The sequence below is a fragment of the Anas platyrhynchos genome, chromosome 2 (genome assembly GCF_047663525.1).
Source record: "Anas platyrhynchos isolate ZD024472 breed Pekin duck chromosome 2, IASCAAS_PekinDuck_T2T, whole genome shotgun sequence".
In the NCBI taxonomy this organism is placed as follows: Eukaryota; Metazoa; Chordata; class Aves; order Anseriformes; family Anatidae; genus Anas; species Anas platyrhynchos.
In genome coordinates, this window is record NC_092588.1 from 67,257,430 (window position 1) to 67,282,493 (window position 25,064).

General features: G+C 39.8%; 2 protein-coding genes across 2 annotated transcripts in view; both read left to right on the top strand.

The window, feature by feature from the left end:
• The window catches only part of LPCAT1 (lysophosphatidylcholine acyltransferase 1), a 56,352-nt gene extending 47,574 nt beyond the window's left edge, over positions 1–8,778 (top strand). Inside the window, exon 14 of the mRNA XM_038173651.2 lies at positions 298–8,778. Within this exon, the coding sequence (XP_038029579.1) occupies positions 298–482 (185 nt within the window). The 3' untranslated portion in view covers positions 483–8,778. The remainder of the gene's footprint in view (positions 1–297) is intronic.
• A 1,534-nt stretch (positions 8,779–10,312) lies between these two features.
• CLPTM1L (CLPTM1 like) overlaps positions 10,313–25,064 on the top strand; it is a 30,056-nt gene continuing 15,304 nt past the window's right edge. The window contains exons 1-7 of the mRNA XM_027451821.3: positions 10,313–10,623; positions 10,834–10,934; positions 12,732–12,921; positions 14,079–14,221; positions 16,105–16,183; positions 21,379–21,496; positions 23,475–23,569. Of these exons, the coding sequence (XP_027307622.1) occupies positions 10,447–10,623; positions 10,834–10,934; positions 12,732–12,921; positions 14,079–14,221; positions 16,105–16,183; positions 21,379–21,496; positions 23,475–23,569 (903 nt within the window). The 5' untranslated portion in view covers positions 10,313–10,446. The remainder of the gene's footprint in view (positions 10,624–10,833; positions 10,935–12,731; positions 12,922–14,078; positions 14,222–16,104; positions 16,184–21,378; positions 21,497–23,474; positions 23,570–25,064) is intronic.

Below are 25,064 nucleotides of genomic sequence, written 5' to 3' on the forward strand. Positions count from 1 at the left end.
GGCGCGTGGTACTCCCCATGCATTTTAATTCAAGTCTGAGCCTGTTTACCCCTACGCCATGCAAGCTAAGGTCTGCTCTGAAACATTTTAAGAGGGCTTCGATAACCCTTTGTGGCATCTCAGTTCTGGGGATGTGGTAAACTTCAGAGAAGCTAAAACAAGCTATGGGGATAGCGCTATGTTAACTGCTGCTATTTTCTCCAGAGTCATCATGTGATTATACCCTGCATGTATTCAAATTTAGCATCCTTCTATTTCAAAGAGCTGATTCTGTGTAACAGCATTTTTTTTTTTCAGATGACTTCTACAGATTTGCTGAATTGCACCCCCACTTTGCAGAAGACTATCTCTATCCTGATCAGATGGGAGCTGAGCATGGTTTGGAGACTTCATCTCTTTCTGCTCCTAATGGTATCTGTACTGACTTCAGCCCTGAAAACGCTGAAGATAAAAACAAGCCCCTGCAGAAGAAACTGAATTAACACTACAACTGTAAACTTCCTCTCCTGGTGAGAGGATTCTCTTTTCTTGGGATTTTCATAAGTCACTCCAATTACACAGCAAATACCAGTTTTGTGTGTGAAAGTTCTTCTACTTCAATACCATTCTTTGATTCATACGTGCTATATTTAACAATATGTTCCAGGTTACTTTGGGGGAAGGTGTTTTTATTTTTTTTTTTCCAAAAGGTCTTTGAAAGGCAAAAAATGTGAATGTGCTTCATTATTAATGTTCATATTTAAAAGGAAGCGGCACACTTATTTATATTCCACTGGCTAGTTTCATGTACCAAGTGTCGCACACATTGCGCATGTATAAAGAAACTGTAGCTACTATGGTGTTAAGTGCACTTTGGTGATTAGTGTTTTCCCTAGTTATGGGGATGTTTATATGGGGCCAAATTTTGCTGCTCATATTTGTGTAGTCAGTTTTGTTGATTTCAGTGGGATTATTCCCTTGAGCAAGGCAAGCATATTTTGGCCCTTTTGTTTTGGTTTCAGTGAACAGTTTGGAAACAGTCATGCAAAAACTTGCTAAGGATTATTTTTTATTGTTGAATGACAAAATTGTTTCTCTTTCAGTCTATTCCATGGTAGAATGAAAAGGAAAAACTCCTTGTCCCTTACCCCAACACTTTTATATTTTCATTTCCAAATGCGACTAAACGTGACTTTTTTTTTCAAACTGACATGCCACATACTGTTTGCAAGCACGTGACAAAACTGCTTTTCTGTTACAATCAGTTCAAATCATGTCCACCTGCCATTTATATGGAGATGTTTACAAAATTGTTTTATCAGGAATCACGGTTTCTCTTGTAGCAAGCCTGTATACACAGATAACTTAGCATGGAACACACTATAAAAACTTGGTTGTATCAATGCAAATTTGAAAAGGCTGCAGTTACTTCAGAAGCCAAGCCAGCAAGAAGTTGCAGAACATCCTGAAGGAATGCTAGTTAAATCTCTATATCAACATTACATATACTGCGTATAACATACGAAGCTTAAAATAGTTTAGAACTATTTTAAAAATTTGAAGACGTTTCTATTCGGTAACATTTCTTACCTTTCCTTTTGTAAAGCCAGATGCCTTAAATTACCATTGAGGGTCTCAGAGAAAAATTGAAGTTACTCTAAACCCACAGACCTCTACTGATTAGGAAATGAGCCGAAGGCCTCATGGAATAGGAAGGAGAAGTGTGTTGCAAAACCACTGTGCTCAAATCAACTATGTTCAAATCATTTATGTGACTAAATCTGCAAGGCTGCAGCAGAATTACAAGGGTTTCCTAACTGGAGAACTGTCATTGAGATTTGAATCTTCTACTTGTTAATGTAAAACTAGATTTGAAAGGATGACATTTCAGCAGAAGGAAATCTGTTTATACCAAATGCTTTTGTTATTATTTTTAAATAGCAGGAGGTTTTTTAAGCTTATTAGGGTATTGGAACGTGTCCTTAGAAATCCTTAACTGTATATGGCAAGTCTCCAAACTGAAACTGGATTTAATATACAGTGGGTATGGGGAAACAAAATGTGAAAAATAATGCTTTCTGTGGGGTAGCAGAGGTACATCCTTATTTGGAGGTAGTAATTAAGTTTTTTATTTACCTAGATTTACCTAGCATGCCATGCTGACAGGGCTGCAGCACATAAGCAAACAAGATTTAAACTGATCATGAAAAATGGAAGACCTTGTTTGAAAATAAGGCATGTGAGAAACTACTCCTAGGTAAGAGTAGTCAGCTGCACAAACAGAGGGAGTGGGTGTAACTGCACAAAAGATCTTGGGGCAGAGATAGTATCAAGTATTGCTGCAGAAAAGATGTTCGTTATAGTGGGATGCATAAACACTTGTTGCCTGTGAGAAATGAGATGGTATTTCTGTGCTACTAAGGATTGATAAGGCTTTACCTAAAGTAGTTGTCTGTGTTGGGGCACTTGAGAAAGATGGGGAGTAGCTGGATAGAGTCTGGAGAAAAGAAAATATTTAGTAAAGAGGTTGAAAAAAATCTTTCATCCAGAGAAAGAGACAGAAGGAAGTTACGAAACCAGTTTTCAAGTGTGGGAACTGTCACTAGAGGGAAGATGGGAACTGTCTTTTCTCCATGCTGATGGTGGGGTGTCCCTTACAGACAGACGATGAAGACACTGATTTTATTGATCATAACCAACAGGATTGTAGGGATAGGTCTCCTGAGGTCTTTTTTCTGTGGTTAGGCAGGATGTATTTTAGTATGTAAGGGTAAGGTACGGTAACTGTTGTCTGAGCATATCACACCTCCTCTGCAAGACCTTCAACAACACTTGGCCCAAGCTGGCTGACTATTGAGATAGTTATCTTTTGCCTTGTATGTGAGCTTGGGAATTTGAGAATTTCAAAGTGCAGGGCTTGAGGTAGGGTTCCCTGAGACGTGTGTCTGAAGGGAAGAAAAGCTTTAATATCCCATGGACAACCTTGGTGTGGGAGAAGCTCCAGAGGAAGAAATTACTCGTTCCACATCTGTGGAAGAGCAAAGAAAGCTGATTGAAGTTGGCTAAATATAGCGTGCCTCCTTTCCATGTATGGTGCATATAGCCTGGGGATCTGTCACCTATAAGGCAAAGAGTTAATTTGGTTTCTTACTTGTTTCTGGTGAGTATTCTAATCAGGGTGAATGTAATAACTGCTCTTAGTGTGACTAAGCTCTTCAGTGTTGAGAAAGCCTGGTGAGTAGCATCTCGCCTGCTTGGTGAGCAAGCACTTTTGGTGGAAGCAACTAGTTTAAAAAGCATCCGGCTTCTGTAGTGACTTGCAGCATTCCCTTTTTTGTGAGATTGTTGATCTGGATAGAGAAATAGCGAAGTTCTGAGCAACCTGCATGAAAACACTGTTAGATCACAGATAATGGTGTGAACAGATAATAATTAAGACAGTCCAGGGGATTTCAATATTGTTAGTATATAAGGTTATCATACGAGACTGCCCTGTAGTGTCAGGTGGTAAACTCAGACTTTGTCGGGGGCTAAGACCTGTAGCACATGGCATTACTGCAAGAGCATTCATTGCAATTTGTCTATTGAACTCACTGAAATGTTTTACTAGTTCCATGTAAAAGGCATCCAACTGTGGAGCAGCTGGGTTGTGACACTCAGTGGCTTGCTGTACTGCAAGGACAAAAGTGAAAGCTTCCTTTCCCATTCACCAAACAATAACATAAAAATGCTTTCAGTTACACTATTACCAGCTTTACAAACCTTAAATTTACAAGGAAGACATAAATAAATGTCTTCAGTTCTTTACGACAATTTAATACGTGATCCTTACACACAAAATGCAGAGGTGTGAAGACATTTGACACTTGTCTGATGATCATTTTCCTGCTTTTGTGAAATGCTGCCATCCCTTGACGGCAGAGCGCTCACATCAGACTGGATTTCTATATATTGTATGAGAGAGATTCAGCCAAAGCTTTGTTATTCCGATGTGATTGAACAAGTAGCTGTGTGTTTTGAATGTATTTAACACAAAACAATGAAATCTGAGATAACTAAAGTGTCTTTTTTGGCTTCACTTGTTTTTCTTCAATTATAATAAAACCACATTAAAAATAAACAGAAACAAAAGTTTAGGAGGTACAAAGCTCATCCAAACCACTGGTTCTACCACAGTAAGGCAAGTTCTGTTACAGATTTCTCAGGAGTCCAGTGCTGTAAGCAGACACATTTAAAAGGTATTCTAGGGAATTTGTGATCCTTTTGGAGAAATAAGGTGGTGCACTTAACGTTATACCAATAAATTACGCTATATATTTCAATGCATTTATTGCTTCTAGAATCCTCTTGCTATGACAAAAAGGCAACCAGACCCTCGTGTGTGTTTGCTAATCCTGCTTTAAAGGTTTAAAACCTCAGGTCACAAGGCTTACTTGAAAAGGAGATGTGTGCATTAAGGAAGTGATGCAATCTCTTTAGAGGCAAAGCCGCAGGAAGTAAATAGTGGTTTTGTACATGTAATATTTTCAAGCACACTGAATAGGGTTGTTAGCTAGTTTAAGCATTGGGCTACTTGGAAAATGTTTTCATTCATAATATGCAGTAAATATTTGTCTGGAAAAGGAATTGTTACATTTTGGTATAATTTGGTAATTTTTTGAAGAGGTATTTTTATTAATTTGAGTTCCTTTATAAGGCCATATCTGGTATTGTCATTAAATGAATTTTTCTACGTCATTGCATGGTAAGTACAGCTATTCATGTCAAGTTTTAGTCACGTTCTGCTCTCTGCTCCTTCTAAAACAGAGAAACGATTTACAGAAGGTAAGCTGCAGAACTCAAGTGGCATCTGCTGTAGATCCTATGAACTCAAAAACTAACCACAGCTTTGTGTGTGTTATGGGACTTGAACTAGGAAAGAAATTATGCTGATTTAACAAAAAAAAAAAATCTGATCAAGTTAAATTAATTTTCCTTTATGTTGAGCTATTGCATTCTACTTGATGGGAGGCCTCTGCTTTTTTTCTAGCAGCACTTTCAGTGTTCTGTAATTAAGCCCAGGCATTAGAAACATGTTGGCTAAGAGATTTTGCATCAGCAAAACTTAAGATTGTCTCCTAAGCTTGTTGAAACAGAAATTCCCTCTGAATGAAGTACTGCAGATGATTTGTTATTTTTTAGGTATCTGAACTTCAGCTAATGTGGCTAGCTTCTTTACAAGACAAAAAGGAATACTAGGTCCAACAGTTTGAAAATGCAGGTAAGAACTCATAATAAGCACCATCATTCAAACAGTCAGCCAAGTGAAACCACAAGATCTGTCTCTCATATGAGCAGGAAGACTGAGATAGCCATCCAGGTAATTTTGCAATTAAACCAGCCGTTCATCAGTCAGAGGACAATTTCCTGAAGGTAACGTCTAAGTAGACATTTGTCATCTAAGTGATGTCTAAGGCACTAGCGGCACAGCCAGTTCTGTTTTATCGGTTCTCCCTCTTCTTTTATATGAAGACCAGAAAAAAGTACTCTGTGATGGGAACCTTTAAAGACATCCTTAGAGGTAAAATCCTACAGCATGTCCTCAAAGGAATAAACACAGTGGTTCTATGCTGTAGCTAAGGCAGTGAAGTGAGTATACAAGTTAGTCACCAACACACCGTGATCAAAAAGTGCATTTTAACTGAATACTGAGGTATAACTACAGAGAATATAGTAGCAAGGAGAACATTTGTTAGGCGTGCTTGGATTTGGATATATATTTCCTGCATCTCATATTGGTCAAGACAAGACAGTTGTTTTTTTCTCTAGGAAACCTCTCAGGTTTATTTCAAGATATTAGTTATTCTCTTATGAGTGAAGGAGTGATTTGTTTTGTAGAAAATGGCTTCTTTTCCCCCAGATGTTATGATGTGTAGTGATGGCACTCTTACATTGGAATCTGTAACTGGTAAAAAAAGGATGTATGATTCTGAAAGGATCAGTCCTTAACAGTAGAGACGGAAACAGAAGAATCACCTCAGCACAGATTGTACATAATTTTTTCTTTTAATTTGTGGGGATTTTTTGACAACATACTTGTCATGTCTCTTGATTCTGAGCTACTGTTTGTACACAGCCATATGAACAGCCCAGCTCATTTCAGTCTAGCATCAAGATCTCAAAAAAGATGTACATTTATCTATGGATGTAATGTTAAGTCTCGGTTCTTTCACTTTGACCAAAAAAGGCTGGAAGCAAGATAAAAGTCCTAATGACTTTTGTAATATTCTATTTTGATATTATGAATGGTGTTACTTGAGAGTGCCAATCCAGAGCCAAAGAATCTGTTGGGGAAAAATCAAGCTGAACTAGAAAGTAGTAAATTCATTAAGGCTAGCGTAGCAGCAAAGCTTTCACTGTACAACTGATCTTTTTGCACAGTAAAGAAAAATATTTTCCATCTCTTGGGCTGGTGAATTTTGTTTTTGGTATCCCTTGCTCTTGGTTGTGCTGTCTTGTTCCTTTTAGGCTGGGTGCAGCCTGAGGGAGACCTCTTAAGATCAAGGGACATTCACAGGCCACTTCTCCTGACCAGTAAGGGGCAGGCGAACATTAAATTTGCATTCTGGTAATGCCACCCAAAACTAAGAGCCCATGTACTGCTTTAGCTCGAGTCTGCCTTTAGATAAAGGATCACATTTTCTTTTCTCCTGCTCTAACCACTGCATAGTTGTCCAGGTGTTAGCAAGTTTGTAAGTACTTTGGAGACACCACATGTTTTTATGAACAATAAGACATTAAATTTAGAAATGCAGTGTGATGAAATCTCAATTTGCATTGACCTCTGACTTTGTCATTCTTAGTGTGTGTCTGTTTACTTCCAAGTTCAGCATGCAGTATGTGTAAATGTGTTAGTAAACAAATTCTCCTCGTGGATACTGAAGAAGGCTGAAGCTCAGGCACTTTTCATCCTACCATGGTACTGGAAATGAAATTATCTGATGATAGATTACTTCTAAGTTTATGAATGTGTATGGGGAAAACTGAAATACGTGTCTTCTATTCACTACCCCTCATCAAGACAGTTTTATTTTAAATACTGAAGAAATAAACTTGTGCCGACCTGGTATGTCCTAAGTATACATTTTTGTCCCATGTTTTCTTTTATAATAAAGTTTGAACAAAATATTTCTTATATCTCAGAAGGGAAATTTATGTTAACCCCTACCGTATTTTCCAGACTACAGAAGTATTTTTTTTTTAAGTAGACACCTAAAGGTGAAATTGTATTTTTAAGTATGTGGACTACAATCCCTTAAATTAAACATCTCTCCTTAGCAATTGTATATACTTAGACAAAAAGCGCATCGGTTGCAGCTGCTTGTCTATCTAGTTGTTTGTGTTGGTGATTTGTTATATTGCTTTCTGTAATTGCTCTAAGGTATTAAGAGCTCCATGTAAATCAGTAATGTTAGAAATAGAAGTCAGAAGTAAATCTCTAGAAGTGATAGATATTTTTTTTTTATATCCTGGAGGAGGACCAAGATTAAGCACCTGCTAACCTTTAATTATGTACTATATAACTTCAGTGTTCAGCATTGTGTTGAAAGTATCAGGCATCTGTTCAATGGGACCACTTTCTAAACCTTTTTGTAATTCCCAGCATCTACCCGGGTGTGCAAGACATTTCTAATTTGATTGCAGGTACTAGTTCCTCTTTTCTGAAAGAATAAAATGCAATATCAACAAGCTGAGAAATAATTCATAAAAATTTTTTGATCTCTTGAATTACTGTTAAACTTGCATTGAGGACATAATTTATACATTTTTTAAAAAGTATTGCTATGTTTTTGAACACACTTGAGAATTTAAATGCAAAAGCAAAAAAGTTAACCTTTTAATGATCACAGTTTGGGATTTTCTCTTTCCGCTACTGAATCCAAGTTAGGCACTGCCATGAAGAGGATGCTTTTAGCTGAAAACCTGTGCTGATAGAGCAGGAAGTACAGCTTTGTAGGAACTCGCTCGCAAGGTATGGTGTGCTTGTTCCATCAGTGGTACAACTCCTGGTGACTTCAAGGCTGCTCAAGCAGTTGGTTTAAAGATGCATATTGGCTGCAAGCTTTCTGTTATAGCCCTTGGATATGCAGTGTAAACCTGTAACAATATATAGTGCTACTGGATGATAATAACGACCTGAATGCATTTTTTCTGCTGTATATTTCCCTCCTATGGCTCCTAAGGTATGTGTATATAGACTGTCTTTGCACTGAACTGGCTATACTTTGTAACTGAAAGGCAGGTAGCATACTAAAGATGACTGTAGCTTGTGGTTCCGATTATGGAAATCCTTTCACAGAACGCAAAGTATAGCTTCAGTGCTACAAATTTGATTTTTATATTTTTTATTAACATGCATGGAAGACTACGGATAATATTTTTAAAAGATGAACTTGGTTTTGTACATTTTTCAATGTTTAAAACTATATGATTTAACATTACCTCTGAATACCAGTGATCAGTAAATTCTTAAAGGAAATACCTCAATTTGAGTATTCTTTTCTTGCTAGTTTTTGCTTGATAGGTTGAAATGGACTACAGTGTGTGATGAACTAACTGAGCCAAATAGCAATGACGTAAAAGCTTCAACTCTGCTGTAAGCTGTGTGATTTACTGAAAGGGAACTAAATGATACACTACAAGTGTTGATGTTGCAGTATACAATCACGGCTCGTTCTGCCCAACTGGACATTTTCTTTATGACTGGCTTGTAAATTGAATTTTCAGCGTGAAGCCAAATTAAAAATGAGAGAAAAAATGTACTGTTTCCTTTGGATTTTGTTCTTAGACATTATCTTGATAAGCAAAAATATTTGGATATTTCCAAGGTAAAGGATACAATCGTAATTGTGAATAAAACCAAGTCCCATACGTGTTTAGATGTGCTTTATTGATGTATGTCCTCTGTTGGCCACACGTATGCAGGAGACCAGCATTTACCTGACAAGTGGGAGTATGAAATACAGAAATGCAGGCTTTGATGGTTGTTTTTGTTTGTTTGTTTGGGGGAAAGGTTGTGGGGAGGGGTCTCTTTTTTACCTTTGGATGATGGGTATATGGAATCCAATTCTATCTATCATCTGTGCCTAAAGAAGAGTGTTGGAAGATCAAAAGAGATTCAGAAAAGGGGTTCTGGAGGCCTGGAGAACAAGACTATCTAAACTATACTGCAGTAGTTCAGGCTACTTCGTTATCCAGGAAACAGGAAAGAGGTGAGGTGACACTGCAGTTACTACACACGTGAGAAATGCATAACAGAAGGTGGGAAAAATGTGTATTTAGGTCCAGTGGATATAAGCTGAACTAAACCTATGAAAGTTTTTGAGAAGGAGTGAAAGGTGGTGAAGTTTACCAATGACACATTCTTAATGACGTGAAGAGTTCAAGTGAAGACCTGTTAATGCTTTTCTTAAAATTAGTCACTAATTTGAATTTAGGGTGCACATGCAGGTTTTGAGTAATGTTCTCTGAGTTAGTCATGCTGTGGTTTGCATGAAGAAACAGTGTGGAGGACAGTGAACGCATACATTGTCAACCTGTTTAAGGAAAAAACACTGATAATCATTTTTCAAAAGCAAAATTTGATTTCTTCTTTCAGTGACGTCCAACAGACATGCACATTTCATTATGAAGAACTGTTTTAAAACTCAAACCATTTTTGCTTCAAGGTATTTTTTTTTTTTAATTTTCCTTGCTTCAAGGTATTTTTTTCATTTTCCTTCACACACTTTTTGCTTCAATCTATTTTTCCTTCTGCTCCAATATGCAAATAACACACTCGTTTTATTCTTGTGTGAGTACATTACATTAATAGTGCTTTGATTTTATACTTGAGGGTGTAGATTATATTAATAACGCTTTGGTTTCATACTTGTGGGTGTAGGTTATATTAGCAGTGCTTTCATTTTATACTCGTGGGTGTCGATTATATTAATAGTGCTTTGGTTTTATACGGGTAGGAGTAGTTTATATTAACAGACCTTTGGTTTTTATACTTGATTATAGATCATATATATAGATAATACTATAAAAGGAAAAGAGGGCAGGCAGGACAGCCCTGCTCCGGCTATCCCCTGGGATATCTCCACTGTTTCCTTTAAGATTTCCGTATGTTGTCAGCTGAACCTTACAGAACCCATAAGGAAACCCCGAAGGAAACAGGGAGGCGGGGGGGCGGCGTTGTTTTATTTTTACAACAATCCCCAAATAAGAGGGGGGGGGCGGGGACACATAGAAGGCCGCAGCGCCGCACCGGTTGCTAGGCAACGCCGCGCCGCCACTTCCGCCTTCCTCCCCTTCCCGGAAGTGACGGGCAGGAGGCAACGGCTTCCTTCCCCGGCGACGGGGAGGGGGGATGCGGCGGCGGGGCGGTTGGCGTTGCCGTTACCGTTGCCGTTACCGTTGGCGGGGGGGCGGCGGGCGGGCGCCATGCTGAGCCGCAGCTCGCTGAGCGGGCTGGCGGTGGGGCTGTTCGCCCTGTACGTGGCGCACACGGGCTGGGTGATGTACGGCATCGTCTACACGCGGCCCTGCCCGGCCGCGGGGGCCGCTGCCGCGCACCCCGCCTGCGTCTGGCCCTACCTGGCGCGGCGGCCCAAGCTGCAGGTGGGCCCCGAGCCTGGGAACGGTCCGTGACGGTAACGGAGTTGGGGGGGGTGAGGAGGAGGCAGCGGGGCGTTTTCGCCCTTCATTGAGCCCCCCGGTGCCCTGCCCAGCCTGCGGGGCTGCGTCGCGAAGCCCTGAGCTCTCCTCGCTGATGTGCCGGTGCTGTGTGTGCCCCTGCCCTCAGTGCCCTCTCCTCCTCCTCCCTTCCAGCTCAGCGTCTACACGACCACGCGGTCCAACATCGGCGCCGAGAGCAACGTGGATCTGGTGTTGAACGTGGAGGATTTTGATGTCGAGTCCAAATTCGAAAGGTCAGTGGCAACGTTAGTTTTTTATTTCCATTCACATCAAGTGCATAAGCTGATAGTCACGTGGGCAGAAATACACATAAAGCAGGTAGATCTACTCTTGGTGACAGTATCGTTGAAGGAGCTGGGTTGTTGTCCTTGCATTCTTTGGTTCAGGGTTGAAGCTATTCCTGCACGCTCCGTGGGCCATGCAGCTTGTGCGTGTTTTCCATATTCTCAGTGCCAAGGCAGGAAAGCTGTCAGGTGGACTTCAGCCTTATAGCCAAGGACAAAGTGCTACTGTAGATAAAAACCAGTTGTTTGTTTGCTTGTTTTAATGAAAGGTTCCTAGAATATTTCATGTATCACAGATCAGTGAAGCGCCCGCCTTGACAGAAACAGTGCGCTACATTTGTGGGGTGCCAAAGAGCAGGCTCTTTGACAAACCATTACACAAGCTTCTCTTATACTGAGTGATCAACTCTCGGTTGCAAGAAAGAAATCCATGCCCAACAAAGTCATGCTAATAAATACAGAAATGTTTGTTTCTCTCACATAGATCTTACAGACCGTGAATGCTGTTGTCTAACTTTCAGATCCCACTCTAAACACTTGTATCACAAGCTGTGCTAGATCACTTCAGCGTTGGTTGGTTTAAATCAACATACTGTTTTAAGTCGTATAAACAAACATTTTACAGAAGCGTGCTTTGCTTGTGATAGTCAAAGTGGCTTTCCCTTGTGAAAATGTAAGTGAATGTGTCCGGAAAATCCTTAAGACCTTTCTCTAATAACCTGCAGCCAGAATAGCTGTGTCTTCAGACCCTGAGAAGAACCTAGAAGTCATAGATACTGTGTTCTCTCTTCTTGTGTTGTAACAATGTGCTTTGGTATAACTGTTTCAGTGCTGACAATTGTAAAAGTAAACCTTTTCTGGTGGTTTACTGTTTCAAGATCTTCTGAAGGGATGGTGGTGCTAAGATCATGCCTTTAGATGAATTTCTGAATATAAGCTGCAATCTTTAATTATAAAGAGACACATACACGTATAACAGTTAGAACAACTTTTGTATTAGCTGCTTCATTATTTTTTTTTTGTTTAAAGTTGTTATCTCGTATCTGAGGTCAGAGGCTTACCCTGGTTCTTTCACATTCTGCACGTTTCATAATTAAAGAACATGAACTTCCGCAGTGTAGGTCATGGTGAACTTGATCTCTGGCAGACATGAAAATAGAACTGTTTTACTGACGGCCTGCTGGGCCAGTGAGAGTATCCAGACAAAAAACATCTGAGCAAATTAACGGGGCGCTTCCCAGGCAGGCACAAGAGGAGTGACTTTGTGGTTGGAAGCTCTGTAGAGCTGTGTGCTCAGCATGCCGTAGCTGAGAAGATCCATCCTTAATGTAAAATGCTTGGCTTAACTGAATTTCCTTCTAATCTTTCTATCGTGTATACACTCTATCAATATACTCAGTGTGCGGGAGGTTATTTTCTATGAGTTCTGTGATAATTTGGCAGTAGGACCTGTTGGCTGGGTTACAAAACTGATAACTCAGTCTTGTGTTATTTAGGACAATAAAGGATGAATTGGACAAAGATGAAAGTGTCTTAAGATAGCAGTAAAACTTTGGTAATGCAAATACTAAGTTACAAACAAAGGTACATAAATTGAGGCACCCAGTCATGGCTTATTAGAGAACATTAGCTCCAGCATGTTCTTGCTTGCTTTTAGAACATCTTAACATCTTCAGTGATCCTCATCTGTAACAGCTTGATATTCCAACATATGTCACCTCGTAACAAACTTATTTTGTGTTTTAGGACAGTGAATGTCTCTGTACCAAAGAAGACTCGAAATAACGGCACGTTATATGCATATATATTTCTTCATCATGCCGGCGTTTTGCCTTGGCACGATGGTAAGCAGGTGCATATAGTAAGCCCTCTGACCACCTACATGGTCCCTAAACCAGAAGAGATTAATTTGCTCACAGGAGAATCAACCACGCAGGTAGGTGGGTTTTCCATCTGTAGAAAAATTGGGGGAAAAAAGTATGGGGAGGAAGGGAAAAACCAAAATGCCTTTCTGCTTGATTATCAGCTGGTACACTAATAGTAGACCTTTCAGCACAGCAAATGGGGAGCCCTCTGTAATAGTGGCTCCTATTAAAACACTTCCCTAGTTAATGTGAATTACTTATTCAAGGTTTCATTGCTCGTGGTAGAAATACTGTATTGTTTTGTAACAAAATGATGCTGCTTTCTATGAGTTAGATTCGTGTGAAATAATGCTTTGCTTTTGTAAAACAGAGATACTAACTCACATCAGTGAGTGACCATAGCGTAGATTGCTTCTTTTCTGTAGGACATTCCTACTTTCCAGCTCAATTCAAGAGAACACGATAGTAGTATCCTTTGACAAATTCTGTAATAACTCACTAGAGGAAAAAATGCGGTGTTATTTAATGAAACGCTTGCAATGGCTCTTGTATTTCACTGTCAAGGGGAGGTAGAGAATTTCACCTTGCTCTTCTTCGGAATCTGAAATACACTTGTAACTATCAGTACTGTTTCTAAATCCTGTTAGAATAAAGTTGAAAATGAGCTGAAGCTAGAGTCCAGCATTAAAAGGTCAGAGCAGGTGGTGGTCAGCCAAGGAGAAGTGATCAGAATGCCCAGGGGCTGAGCATCTACTGAAAGCTGCGGTCTTAACTCTGTTTCAGCACTGCTTTGCACAGCGTTTGGAGGCTCAGAAATTCAAAACAAATGGTCAGATCTTTTTTACTCCCCCAGATTAAGTATGGTCAATCATCCTTTTGACTGTGTTGAAGTAATATCTGAATGTTCTACTGTTCTTGTGTTCAAGTGACTGTTTTCAGAGTATGCAGATGCATAAGGAATTAAAATAAATAAGCTGAATATTAATTCTTGGTGAACAGGGTTTTGAATGGGCACTGAAGTTGTTCAGTATCAAATTATGATTGGCATTTCTATCTGTTCTGCTGTATTTGAGCAAAATACTTGGTCTAGTGTAAATTAAGGTAAAGTATTTCTTAACGAATGTCTATTCTGTGATACAGCTAATGACTCAGTAGTTTCTGTGAGTTAGAGTATTATCCTGTTCAAAAGTCTGTATTGTTTAGCAGTGTGTGTGTTGTATTTTTAAAGCAAATCGAAGCAGAAAAGCAGACCAGTGCTTTAGATGAACCCGTCTCTCACTGGAGGTCAAGGTTGACCTTAAATGTTATGGTAGAAGATTTTGTGTTTGATGGATCGTCCCTCCCTGCTGATGTTCACCGTTACATGAAGATGTAAGTTGATGACTTATTTTTGCTAGATTATAAGCTTAATTGGCTTTTCTACAAAAATCTTTCCTGTCCCCCCTTAGTATCTTATTTTTGTATCAGAGCTTAGGAGACAAAAATAGGCACTCTTTAATGCCTGCGTTTCAGTAGTGACGGTTAGTAAGGTATTATGTACTAGAACGCCTCATTGGAAATACCTTGCTACTGGGCAGTTCAGTTTAAAATACCTTTTCATATGGGGGTTACCAGGGTAACACACAGCAGAACTGCAAAGACACAAGCAAAATGCTACAGCAGGCTTCACACCTTGTTCTCAAATCATACTTCTGGCCTTTAAAGCAATTATTGTCCCTGGACTTTTGCAGTTAACCTTCACATCCAGTTGTGTCTAAACAGCAAGTGCTTAAGTGGCACGGCTGATCTCCTATCCCATCTTTTTCTCACCCCCCTCTATGACTGGCTTTGACAATGTGTTGTCCTACATAATTTCATTTTCTCAAGAAAAACATAAAAAGCGAGATTTTAGGCAGGCAGTAGCTTCTGTTCACAGCTTGCTTAAATTTCTTCCAGTGTTAACCATATAAATAGCGCTGTGTTGGCTGGTGCTGCCGTATGTTGATGCCTTTCTCTACAAGTATCCTGTTAAATCCAGAAGCAGTTGCTTAGTCAGCAGACTCTGGGGTTCTGGGATAGCTTCCCAAACAGAATAGATAAACGTAGCAACTCCTAAGACACTCAAAACAGGAAGGGGTTGAGGGATTTTTTCTGGTCATGTCTAGATGCTCTTCAGTGCTGTTTTATCACATCATGCAGAAGTAGTTTGGATGTGAAATAGCCTGCTGCAATTCCACTAGCGGTAGCTTTAATTGTAGTTGTTATATAGAAATTGAACTCTCTTCAGCTGAAGAATCAAACTATTTCTGATCTTAAGTTAGTACTTTTCTATATTACTGTTGCCACTTGAGTACTTATTATGTAGTCTTTCTTAACGTGTATAGAGACCTCTTTGTTTTAACTGCTAAAATTCAATTTTCAGACTTTAATAAGCTCAGTTGTGCTAGTTCCATAGACTCTTACTGAGTATATCCTAGTGTAGATAACTGCCTCTCTAGTGAAGAGCTTTAAGAATTTGTCTTTTTGAGGGCCCTAGGTTAAATACTTGTCTAAAATCCCAACAAAACAATTGTCCAGTGGTCAATTTTGTCGAGGCCTCAAAGATTAAGTTGTTATTGGTTTTGTGCAGGCTGGTGAAGTGATAGAGCAATCCAAATGAGTGTTTGAGTTCAGGAAAAGGCAGAGATGACTGATGCTCCTTGTGCACTCTCATCAGTAGTGTGTAGACTTTTAGTGTGCATAGCAGCCAATGTTTACATGGTCCTGTGCTAGGTAGAGCAAGTGCCTTTGCTGAGCTGCTAGGTGTCACTGGGGCTGGAGAGGAGTGGGGGAGATGGTGGAGAGTTGTCATTGCAGTAGGAGAGGGATACTTGAGACAAAGGATACAGATATATGGTGGTAAACCTCATCGTGTTTCTCTTTGGCAAACTTTTAAATTTCCTCTGCCCTTGTTCATGCAACAGCTTCAGCATCATCACGGCTAATTTCATTTGTCTTTCATTCTTTTTTGCTCATTTTGTTTCTACTGAAAAATAAAAACAAACTGAAAAGAGAAATATAATATGCACACTTTTTATACAGACATCTCTCAGCGAGAGATTCCAGGCTAGCAGTTGCTTCTTTCATGCTGTGTGGTAAAGAATAATGTGCCTGAAAAGATGGTGGGAGATTTCTACATGGGTAGATCTGAAAGTGCTGATTGAGTGCTAACTTGAATAAAAGCAGTTTTCTTTTTAGATCACAACAGTTATAAAATCCGTGTTTAAACATCCTAGGGTTCAGTTGGGGAAGACAGTGCATTACCTTCCAATATTATTTATTGATCAGCTAAGCAACAGAGTGAAAGATTTGATGGTGAGTAATAGAAAACCTTTAATTACATTTAATAGTTTTAACAGTAATCTTCAGTGTTGTTATAATCAAGATTTTCTTCATAGGTTGTTTAATGAAAAACTATAAAGTCACAAAAGGACTTTATCAATGACTGTTGTTTAACTTAACGTGGTCAACTGTGGCAACTGCAGAGTCTGAATCTGCATTTTGAAATATCTGCCAAACGCTCCCTTCTGTCTGTCAAAGGGTATTTGTATTCCATCACTCCTGCCTTTTGGGCAGATATGGAGAAAATCTGCAGCAGCAGCTGTGGTGGGAGCAAGCACATGAGCAGTTTGACTCTTTAAACCATTTGATGAAGTTGTGTTAGCATTCCAGAGCTACTCGTAGTATCTTCTAGGGAAATGAGCATACTGCACACAGCTGGTACTGCAGTAACATAGAGATAAGAGAATGGCCACTGACACATTTCCAAAAAATTCACTCATGTTTAAATTTTCCAGTGATGCCCTCTGTCACATTAGAGTAACTTGAGCATCTGAGAGTTTGGTGTTTTAGTACCTGCTGCCAATACAGTAACAGTACATCTAATGAGTTTGTGCACTCAGATCAGGACTTGAAAACATTGGTGACAGAATCACAGAAGGAAGAGGTTGTGAGGGATCTCTGGAGGTCTCTAGGCAACACACCTGCTCAGAACTGGGGCACCAAGAGCAGGTCGCGCAAGACTTTGTCCATTTGGTGTTTGGATATATCCAAGAGTGAATGCTCCGTAATGTCTCTGGGCAACCTGTTCTCATGTTCATTCACCCTTGCAGTAAAAACAGGTGTTTTTTCATACACTTAAAAAAACAGGTGTTTTTTCATACACTTAAATTGGATTATTTGCATTTAGCTTTTGCCCAACTCATGATTTCAGGGAAATCATGCAGTTTTGTTACTGCAAGTCATACATCGCAGCCCCCTGCATTTAAGTCGTGTTCATCTAGCACCTTTCAGTTAAGCCCTGCATTTTTTTTCACTTTGGAAATTAGGTATGAGTTACTGAAAACAAAAACGTTGAATGCTTAAGGATGTCTCAGAATTGTTAACTGAGCATGTCTGGATTCAGCGTCTTCTAGGTAGGAGCTATGGTAGATACAAACTTTCCATAGACCTTCTAAATTGTCTTTCCAATCAAAAAGAATTTCATTCCTGAATGCTGGGAAGAATATGCTTTAAGAACATGTCTACCCCATCCTAAGCTTGTCTGGCAAAATAAATTCCTCTGCATTTCAGTTACAAATCTTTGTACCAGATTGTTCTGTCCAGTATTTCATTAGATAACTCTTATAATGTCTTTACAAGCAGTCACTGTCCTTTGTTTTGAGTTTCTTACCACAGCTCATTGTTAAGTTCAGTACATTCATGTGAGTTTCAAACTGATCATGCGCCCTGTTTACAAATAAACTCAGGGTTCTCATGTGGCTAAGAATATTCCCACAGCTGTCATGCATATCATGGTCAATGCTATTGCAACTCACAGTGATAAACATCTTGAGAACGTGCTGCAAAGACTAATCTATCAAAACTAGCAAAATATCCCTTCAGCACTGGCTTATGTAACTTCTCAACAGCGAGGCAAACTGCTCGCAAGCCCTACAGAAAGTCTGGTCTAATAGTATGTGTCCAATGAGCTAATGAAGGGTATATAAAGAACAGCTTGTGTGTGGAGCGAGGTCAGCATTTTGCTGTAAATAGGGAATATGTGTCATCTGCTGTTTCGCTAAGTTGTGGAGGTTTGGAACTGACTATGATTTTCACCCAGCTGTAGGTCTTAGAAGTACTAGAATTTAGTACAGTACGATGACTGTGTTTCTCATGTTGACAACTGCGTAATGCAACGGGCTGATGGGTTGGGCTCAGAAGGTTTTACTAAATGGGGTTACACACAGCTGGTAGCCAGTCACTAGTGAGGTTCCTCAGGGAACCATTTTAGGGCCAATTCTCTTCAGTGTTTTTATAAACAACCTGGATGCAGGACTCAAATGCAGGTGATACTAAATTAGGAGGAGCTGTTGATTCCTTTGAGGGTAGAGAGGCCTTACAGACAAGTCCTGACAAACTAGAGGGCTGGGCGATCATCAGCAGCATGAAGTTTAACAGGAGCAAGTGCCAGTTTCTACACCTGGGCTGGAGCAACCTTGGCTGTATGTACAGACTGGGGGACAAGACACTGGAGAGCTGCCCTGCGGAGAGGGACCTGGGGTTCTGGTCAGTGGCAAGTTGAACACGAGCCAGCAGTGTGCCCCGGCAGCCCAAAGGGCCAGGTTTAGTCCTGGGGTGCATCAGGCACAGCACTGCCAGTTGGCCAGGGGAAGGGATTGTCCCACTCTGCTCTGCGCTGCTGCGGCCTCACCTCGTGTTCTGTGGGTATTTTTGGGTGCCACAGTATATGAAGGACATAAAACTATTAGAGTGTCCAAAAGAGGGCTACAAAGATGGTGAAGGATCTAGAGGGGAGAAGTATGAGAAACAGCTGAGGTGCCTTGGTTTGCTCAGCCCCAAGCAGAGCAGGCTGAGGGGAGGCCTCATGGCGGCCTGCAGCTCCCTCACGAGGGGAGCGGAGGGGCAGGTACTGAGCTCTGCTCTCTGGGGACAGCAACAGGACCCGAGGTAACGGCATGTTGCTGGGACAGGGGAGGTGTGGGATCTGTAATCAGATAGACAAAGTAGGTTTAATTAACAGTGTACATAGATGAAGGACTCATGACCACATGAGAGTCAAAGAAGGGAATTCTGGACGATGAGAGATGTGGAGTATGAGAGTCACTGTGGAGCCTGAGGCATAGATAAATAATGAGAGGAGATAAGAGCAAAGACTGCTAGGAGGCCCAGGGGAAAAGAAAAACAACAGAGCAGGACCAGAACCAGACACAGGATCAGGGGCTTGTGATAAGGTACATACCAGCCCAAGAGATACATCAATACAAAGATCAGCAGATGACAAGACAAAGGGACCAAAGGACTGTAAAGGGGGGTTGGAGGGTTTTTAGTGGAAAACATCTGGAAGGAAACTGTACAAAAGGAACATTGCTGGGTTGTAATAAAGACTCATACTTGATCACACTAAGAGTCCGTGCAGTCTTTGCAGGGAGGGTCAGACTTGGTGTTAGGAAAAGGTTTTTTACCTAGAGGGTGGCCGCGCACTGGGACAGGCTCCCCAGGGATGTGGTCCTGGCACTGAGCCTGCTGGAGTTCTAGAAACGTTTGGACAGTGCCCTTACATACATGGCTTACATCATGGGTAGTCCTGTGCAGAGCCAGCAGTTAGTGATCCTTGTGGGTCCCTTCCTACTTGGGATATTCTGTGATGCTGCGTTCTTACGCATTCTCCCCAGTACTGGGGGCTTGGGGATTGCACAGGATTCTGAAGTAGTAAAGGGAATGCATCAAAATTCATATTGCAGAACTCACTTGCTCTGTTTACACACTGCTTTGTAGCACTGATAGTGCTAGAAGTAAAATGTGATGTTCTGAAGCCTTACTCCAACAACAGGTTTTATTGCAGAGGATCGAAAACCTCCTAGTGTTGAAAGGCTTAGCAAGCATCACGCGCCTCAACTAGGTTGAGGCAACACTTGTAGACATTTAAGTGTTCCTTAAGAAAGAGTTCATTCTTCTGATCTTTACAAATTTAACTTGCTTTTGGTGTTCAAGAATTTTTGTCTCTGTTTTGCATGACAATCTAGTTTTCTTCCTGCACAACTCCTATCTCCTTAGTAGTACACTGTGTGCATAGAATGTTACTTGCCTATGTATTTGCAAAATTTTTGTGTTCTGTCTGTCCCGAGTAGGTAAAATTTCTTTCCGTTTTCTGCCAGACGTGTTGATATTAACTTTGATAGGCTGAGAAATTGGAATGAGAATGGAGGGATTACAGGCATCCTTTATACAGGAGAAGCGTGGAAGACCTGCACATAGCTTTTGGTAAAGACCATTAGAATCTTGCCAGCATCCTCAGCCTTCAGCTCTAACCCAGTTGTTTTCATTCTGTTTTTCTTCAGACTGTTTGGAGGTGCCTGACAGTTTTCTTTCTGCTAGATTTATAAAACTCTCACAACTTCAATCTCTTCCCCTCACATAAATTTGTGCTTCTCCCTCCCCCCCCCCATAGGGTCATGAGATTAAAAATCATTTGTACACACTGGAGGAAAGAGGGAATGGACTGGGAGAGTGAACAAAATCCCCGATTTACATCTGACTCTGATATGTGGGGAGGCTGGAAACATTTTCTGTAACATTAGGATCAGAAGAAGCCCATTCATCTCTGATAATCATCAGCTAACTGATTACTGTAGAAACATACACAGTGTAGAGTAACAATTCTGAGATGGGAATTATGACTGAGTAGTATCATCTTGAACTGTTACCATTCAGAGTGCCTGCCTGTCTGTAGTCTTAAACTATTCTTGAAATTTTAACACATACTGCGTGAACTTGTGCTTAAGTAGTTGTGGAGAATTCTACCACCTCTAAGGACAATTTTTTTCTTTTGTTTTAAAACTATTTCAGAGATGGTCAACTGTCATGCAGAAGGAGCTGTGGCAATTTAAGATTTTTTTTTCCAATTTATGGAGTCCCCAGATAGTTCTCATTGTAATTAAAAGGTAGATGAGACAGGAGAATTAGGTTAAACTTAATTGTGATACCCTGTGTCATATTTTACAACTGCTTAGCTTTAGCTGTGGTGTTTTCATTATTCTGAGCAGGCAGCAACGTCTTGCTTCACCATCTTTTGTGTTTGTATGAATTGTTATAATCTTTGCTTCTTTCAAATACAGCTTCAAATTAGTAAATTTAGTGAAGGTGTAACTGGGGCCTTCAGAACATGTTCTCTTTGTCTTGTCTTCTAGCTTAACATAATCTCACTGTATCCGTTCAGAGAAGAACTATCAGAATGGAGAATTACCTTAAGCACACTTTTCCCACTTCAGCAGAAACCAGCAGAGGGAACTTAGTGTAAGCTTCTCAAGGGCTTTTATACACAGTAACAGTGAAGTTGCTATAAGATTTCGAACAAAACAAACTGTTAATTTAGTGCCTCTTGGAAAAAACAAAAGCAAAGACTTAAAGCCTTAAAGAGGTCAACCTCTTAAATTGTGTGAAAGAATGAATGGAAATAATTGTTGCAGTGTTTTGCTATTAAACGTAAACTATTTCTTTTGGAAATTCAGGTTATAAATCGTTCCACGACAGAACTACCTCTTACAGTGTCATATGACAAAATATCTCTTGGAAAACTCCGATTTTGGATCCACATGCAGGATGCTGTGTACTCCCTCCAACAGTTTGGTATGTATTAATCTTTAATGACTTTAGGTATTAAAAAAAAAATAAAATAAAGCACCTTTTCTTGTAAATATACAGGTGACATTTAATTGTGCCTGTTTTTTGGTTAGCTGGTGAAAATATTTAGTGCTACAACTTAAATTGCTTTACCTTAATAAGGTAAGATTGGAAATAAAGTGTTAACATGGTAGGAAATGAGTGCAGGAGTTAATTAACTTTTTTTTTTTAAGTATTAACTTTCAATTTTATTTGGATAGTGCTACTGTGAAAGCATAACAGGTCAAAATAGAGAATATTTTGCCCACAGGTTTCCCCTATCATCCATGGAACAGAAAAGTTGGATCAGAGTTATATCAGCTTTTATATTAGCTATACATAGCCAGTCGCTCTGGCCATATACCTGTGGTGAAATGCAGCCAGACATAGCAAAGACTTTGGGCTCAAGTTGTGCATAAGGAAAGAGTGTTGGTTCCGATCATACTACTTCAGACACTTCAGAACTGGCTTCCCTCTCACTTTGGCTCAGGTCAAGTACCTCGGTTACAAATGTATAGGATAATTCAGATAAACTGGAGGCTAAACTGTTAAATTCTATGTTTGGCTTAAAAGGAAAGGCTTGGACTTGGACAGCATTGGTGATATTTTTTAGTATTTTTAACAAGCAAATTGGTTGGACAGTTTTTACTGCATTTTGATTTTATTTGGTTTGCTCAACTTTGATCATAACAGGCATCTGTGCTGAATTAAAATAATAAAAAAAAACTCCTAAAAAGGGATGAAGGAAAGACCTAGAAAAGAGACGGTTTCAGCTTCCATTTACTGTAGTAAGTGTACACCTTCCCTGTGCAGTTCTTGCACTCTATGTTGGTGATATAGCCAAGCTTTTACTGCCTTTAAGTATCTGTTCCACCAATGCAGACCTTTAGGAGTCTAATCATCCTCCTTAAAAATCTACATATTATTTTAAAGGTCATTTTCACTGATTCGGTTTTCTCTCACTAGTCTCTAGTTGGCTGCTTTAGGCTAGGATAAAGAACTCAACAGTGTCATAACTCGAGCAAACTATTCAAATGTCAAAAAAGCATTACATTACAGTCTGAAGAAGAAGCACGTGTTGGACAAACTCAGCAACTGACTGGAGGGTATAATTGGAATAGAAGACCCGCACGGGATCAAAATGGATTTCAGGAACTTGACAATCTGATGCTGGCTGCAAGAGCTGTTTTGTGATCTATCTTAATGCTGACTGAAAGAGATCAAAAGTGTACCGTGTCATTTGGAAAACGCAGTCTTTCATACTGGCACCTCTATTTATCAGACAGCTCTAACTCTTTGAATTAACAGTTCTCCAGTAATAACAAGATAGCGACATTCCTTTTTTTTTTTTTTTATTTGATATGATAGTAAAGAATATGTACGCAGCTTACAGGTTGTGATTTCTGGAGGGTGCTTTTTCCTTTATCAAGGAGAAGCTTCCAAGTTAATCTGGCAAGGGCCAGCAAAAGAGTTGATGTCTAATCCATTCTCTGGGGTCTGTAATGCTGCATATATGGCCAAGTTTCTCACTGGCCTTCGGTGTCTTCCACAGTGTACTCCTTTTCTCATTTTTCAGTGTTTACTGTGAAGCTCACTTTTCTTGCGTATTTTACAAGAGTTCATAGCGAAAGTTGAGTAATCCTTATTCTTCCTACTTGGGCTAGGATGACTTGCCATTTGTGTCTCTGTTCAGCTTAGGCTGTATTTGTACAACATGTTAAGAGAACATCAGTACACTTGTTAGTGATGGGTTTTGTTTAAGGCTACCCAAATAATTAGCCAAAATATATGTAGATTGGGTTCTACCAGTAAAGCTGCCATCTTGTTCTGGATTTATGTTTTCTTACCAAACTCACATGCAGGTTGAAGTAAGAAGATTCATACTGGATCTAACAGCAATTAACTGTCTACTACTTCTTGTATAATTACTTGTTCTTTCTTGTAGGATTTTCTGAAAAGGATGCAGATGAAGTAAAAGGAATTTTTGTCGATACTAACCTCTACTTTCTGGCTTTGACATTTTTCGTAGCAGCATTCCATGTAAGTGGAAAAACTTAGAGTTTTAGATATTATAGCATATAAGAAAAAAAAAAGAGGGTGTTTGAACTTCATCTCTTTCATTTATTGAGAACTGTTCTTAAAATAGTAATTTCAGTAGAGAAATAGAAGTGGTGTCTGGTGCAAGTCAGTTGTTATTTCCAGCAATGTGAAAAAATCTCATAGGAGATAGAAATATGAGATAACTAGGTATAAACTAACAGTCTCGACTGAAATATAAAACATTTAAATCTATTATCACTTCTTTTAGTCAGAGTTCAACCAACCTAAGAATTAATCAGCTGTTAACAGTGGTTCAAGCTTTCTGTAGAGTTCTCACAAGGTGTGCCACTGCAGTGGCATAGATGCAGAACCCATAGTAGGGTTTGAGTCTCTGACTTCTAACCCCAGCAGAAATTTAGATCAGTCAAGCTAAATTGCTTCACAAATTTACTGCTGTAAATCATGGAGCTTGTGGTTCTAGGCATGGTTATTTCTTCTTGCTCTGTCCCTTGCCATTGGCATGGTGGGTGTGGTGTTTTAATGTGACTCTTCATTTCAGTGAACAATTTTTTTAGACCTCATTGTTTTACTTTAAACATTTTTGTTGTCTACAGTTATGTGGAATACAATTCCAATCTTCAGTGAAAGATAAGAACTTGCCAGGCATATTATTTTTCTTTACGGTCCTGTTACATAAAATTAATTTGGTTGGAAAGTCATATATTTTCCAGCCATATGCTTTTTTTTTTTCTCTGTTTATCAGATTGTAACATATCTCTAGTTTGGGACTAATTTTTTTCTGATTTTGTATGTTTTGTGTACCTTTTTTTTAAAAAAAAAAATAAAAAAAAGGCTTTTTCATTAAAGCTTACTGACTCAAGAATTCCTTGAATCTGTGATGCCTTTTTTTTAAGTCAGTGAATAGATTTGTGCAAAGTATTTGACACTGTCCCCATGATATCCTTGTCTCTAAATTGGACAGACACGGATTTGATGGATGAACTACTTGGTGGTGGGTAAGGAATTGTCTGGATAGTCACACTCAAAGAGTTGCGGCCAGTGGCTCAGCGTCCAGGTAGAGGGAGGTGGTTCTTCCCCTCTGCGCTGCTCCTGTGATACCCTGCCTGGAGCACCGCATTCAGCTTTGGGTTCCATAGCTCAAGAAGGACATGTATGTATTAGAATGAATCCAGAGGAGGGCCATGAAGATGATTAGAAGGCTGGAGCACCTTTTGTATGAAGACAGGCTGAGGGAGGTGGTGGTGTTCAGCCTGGAGAAGATAGGGCTCTGGGGAGACCTTAGAGCAGCCTTCCAGTACCTAAAGGGGGCCTACAGGAAAGCTGGTGGGGCTTTGGGCAGCCTGGTCTAGTGGGAGGTGTCCCTGCCCATGGCAGCGGGTTGGGACTGGGTAGTCCTTAAGGTCCCTCCCAACCCAAACCTTCTCATGATTCCATTAATGGTTGAAGAAAATAGTGAAAAATATGTTAAGAAAGA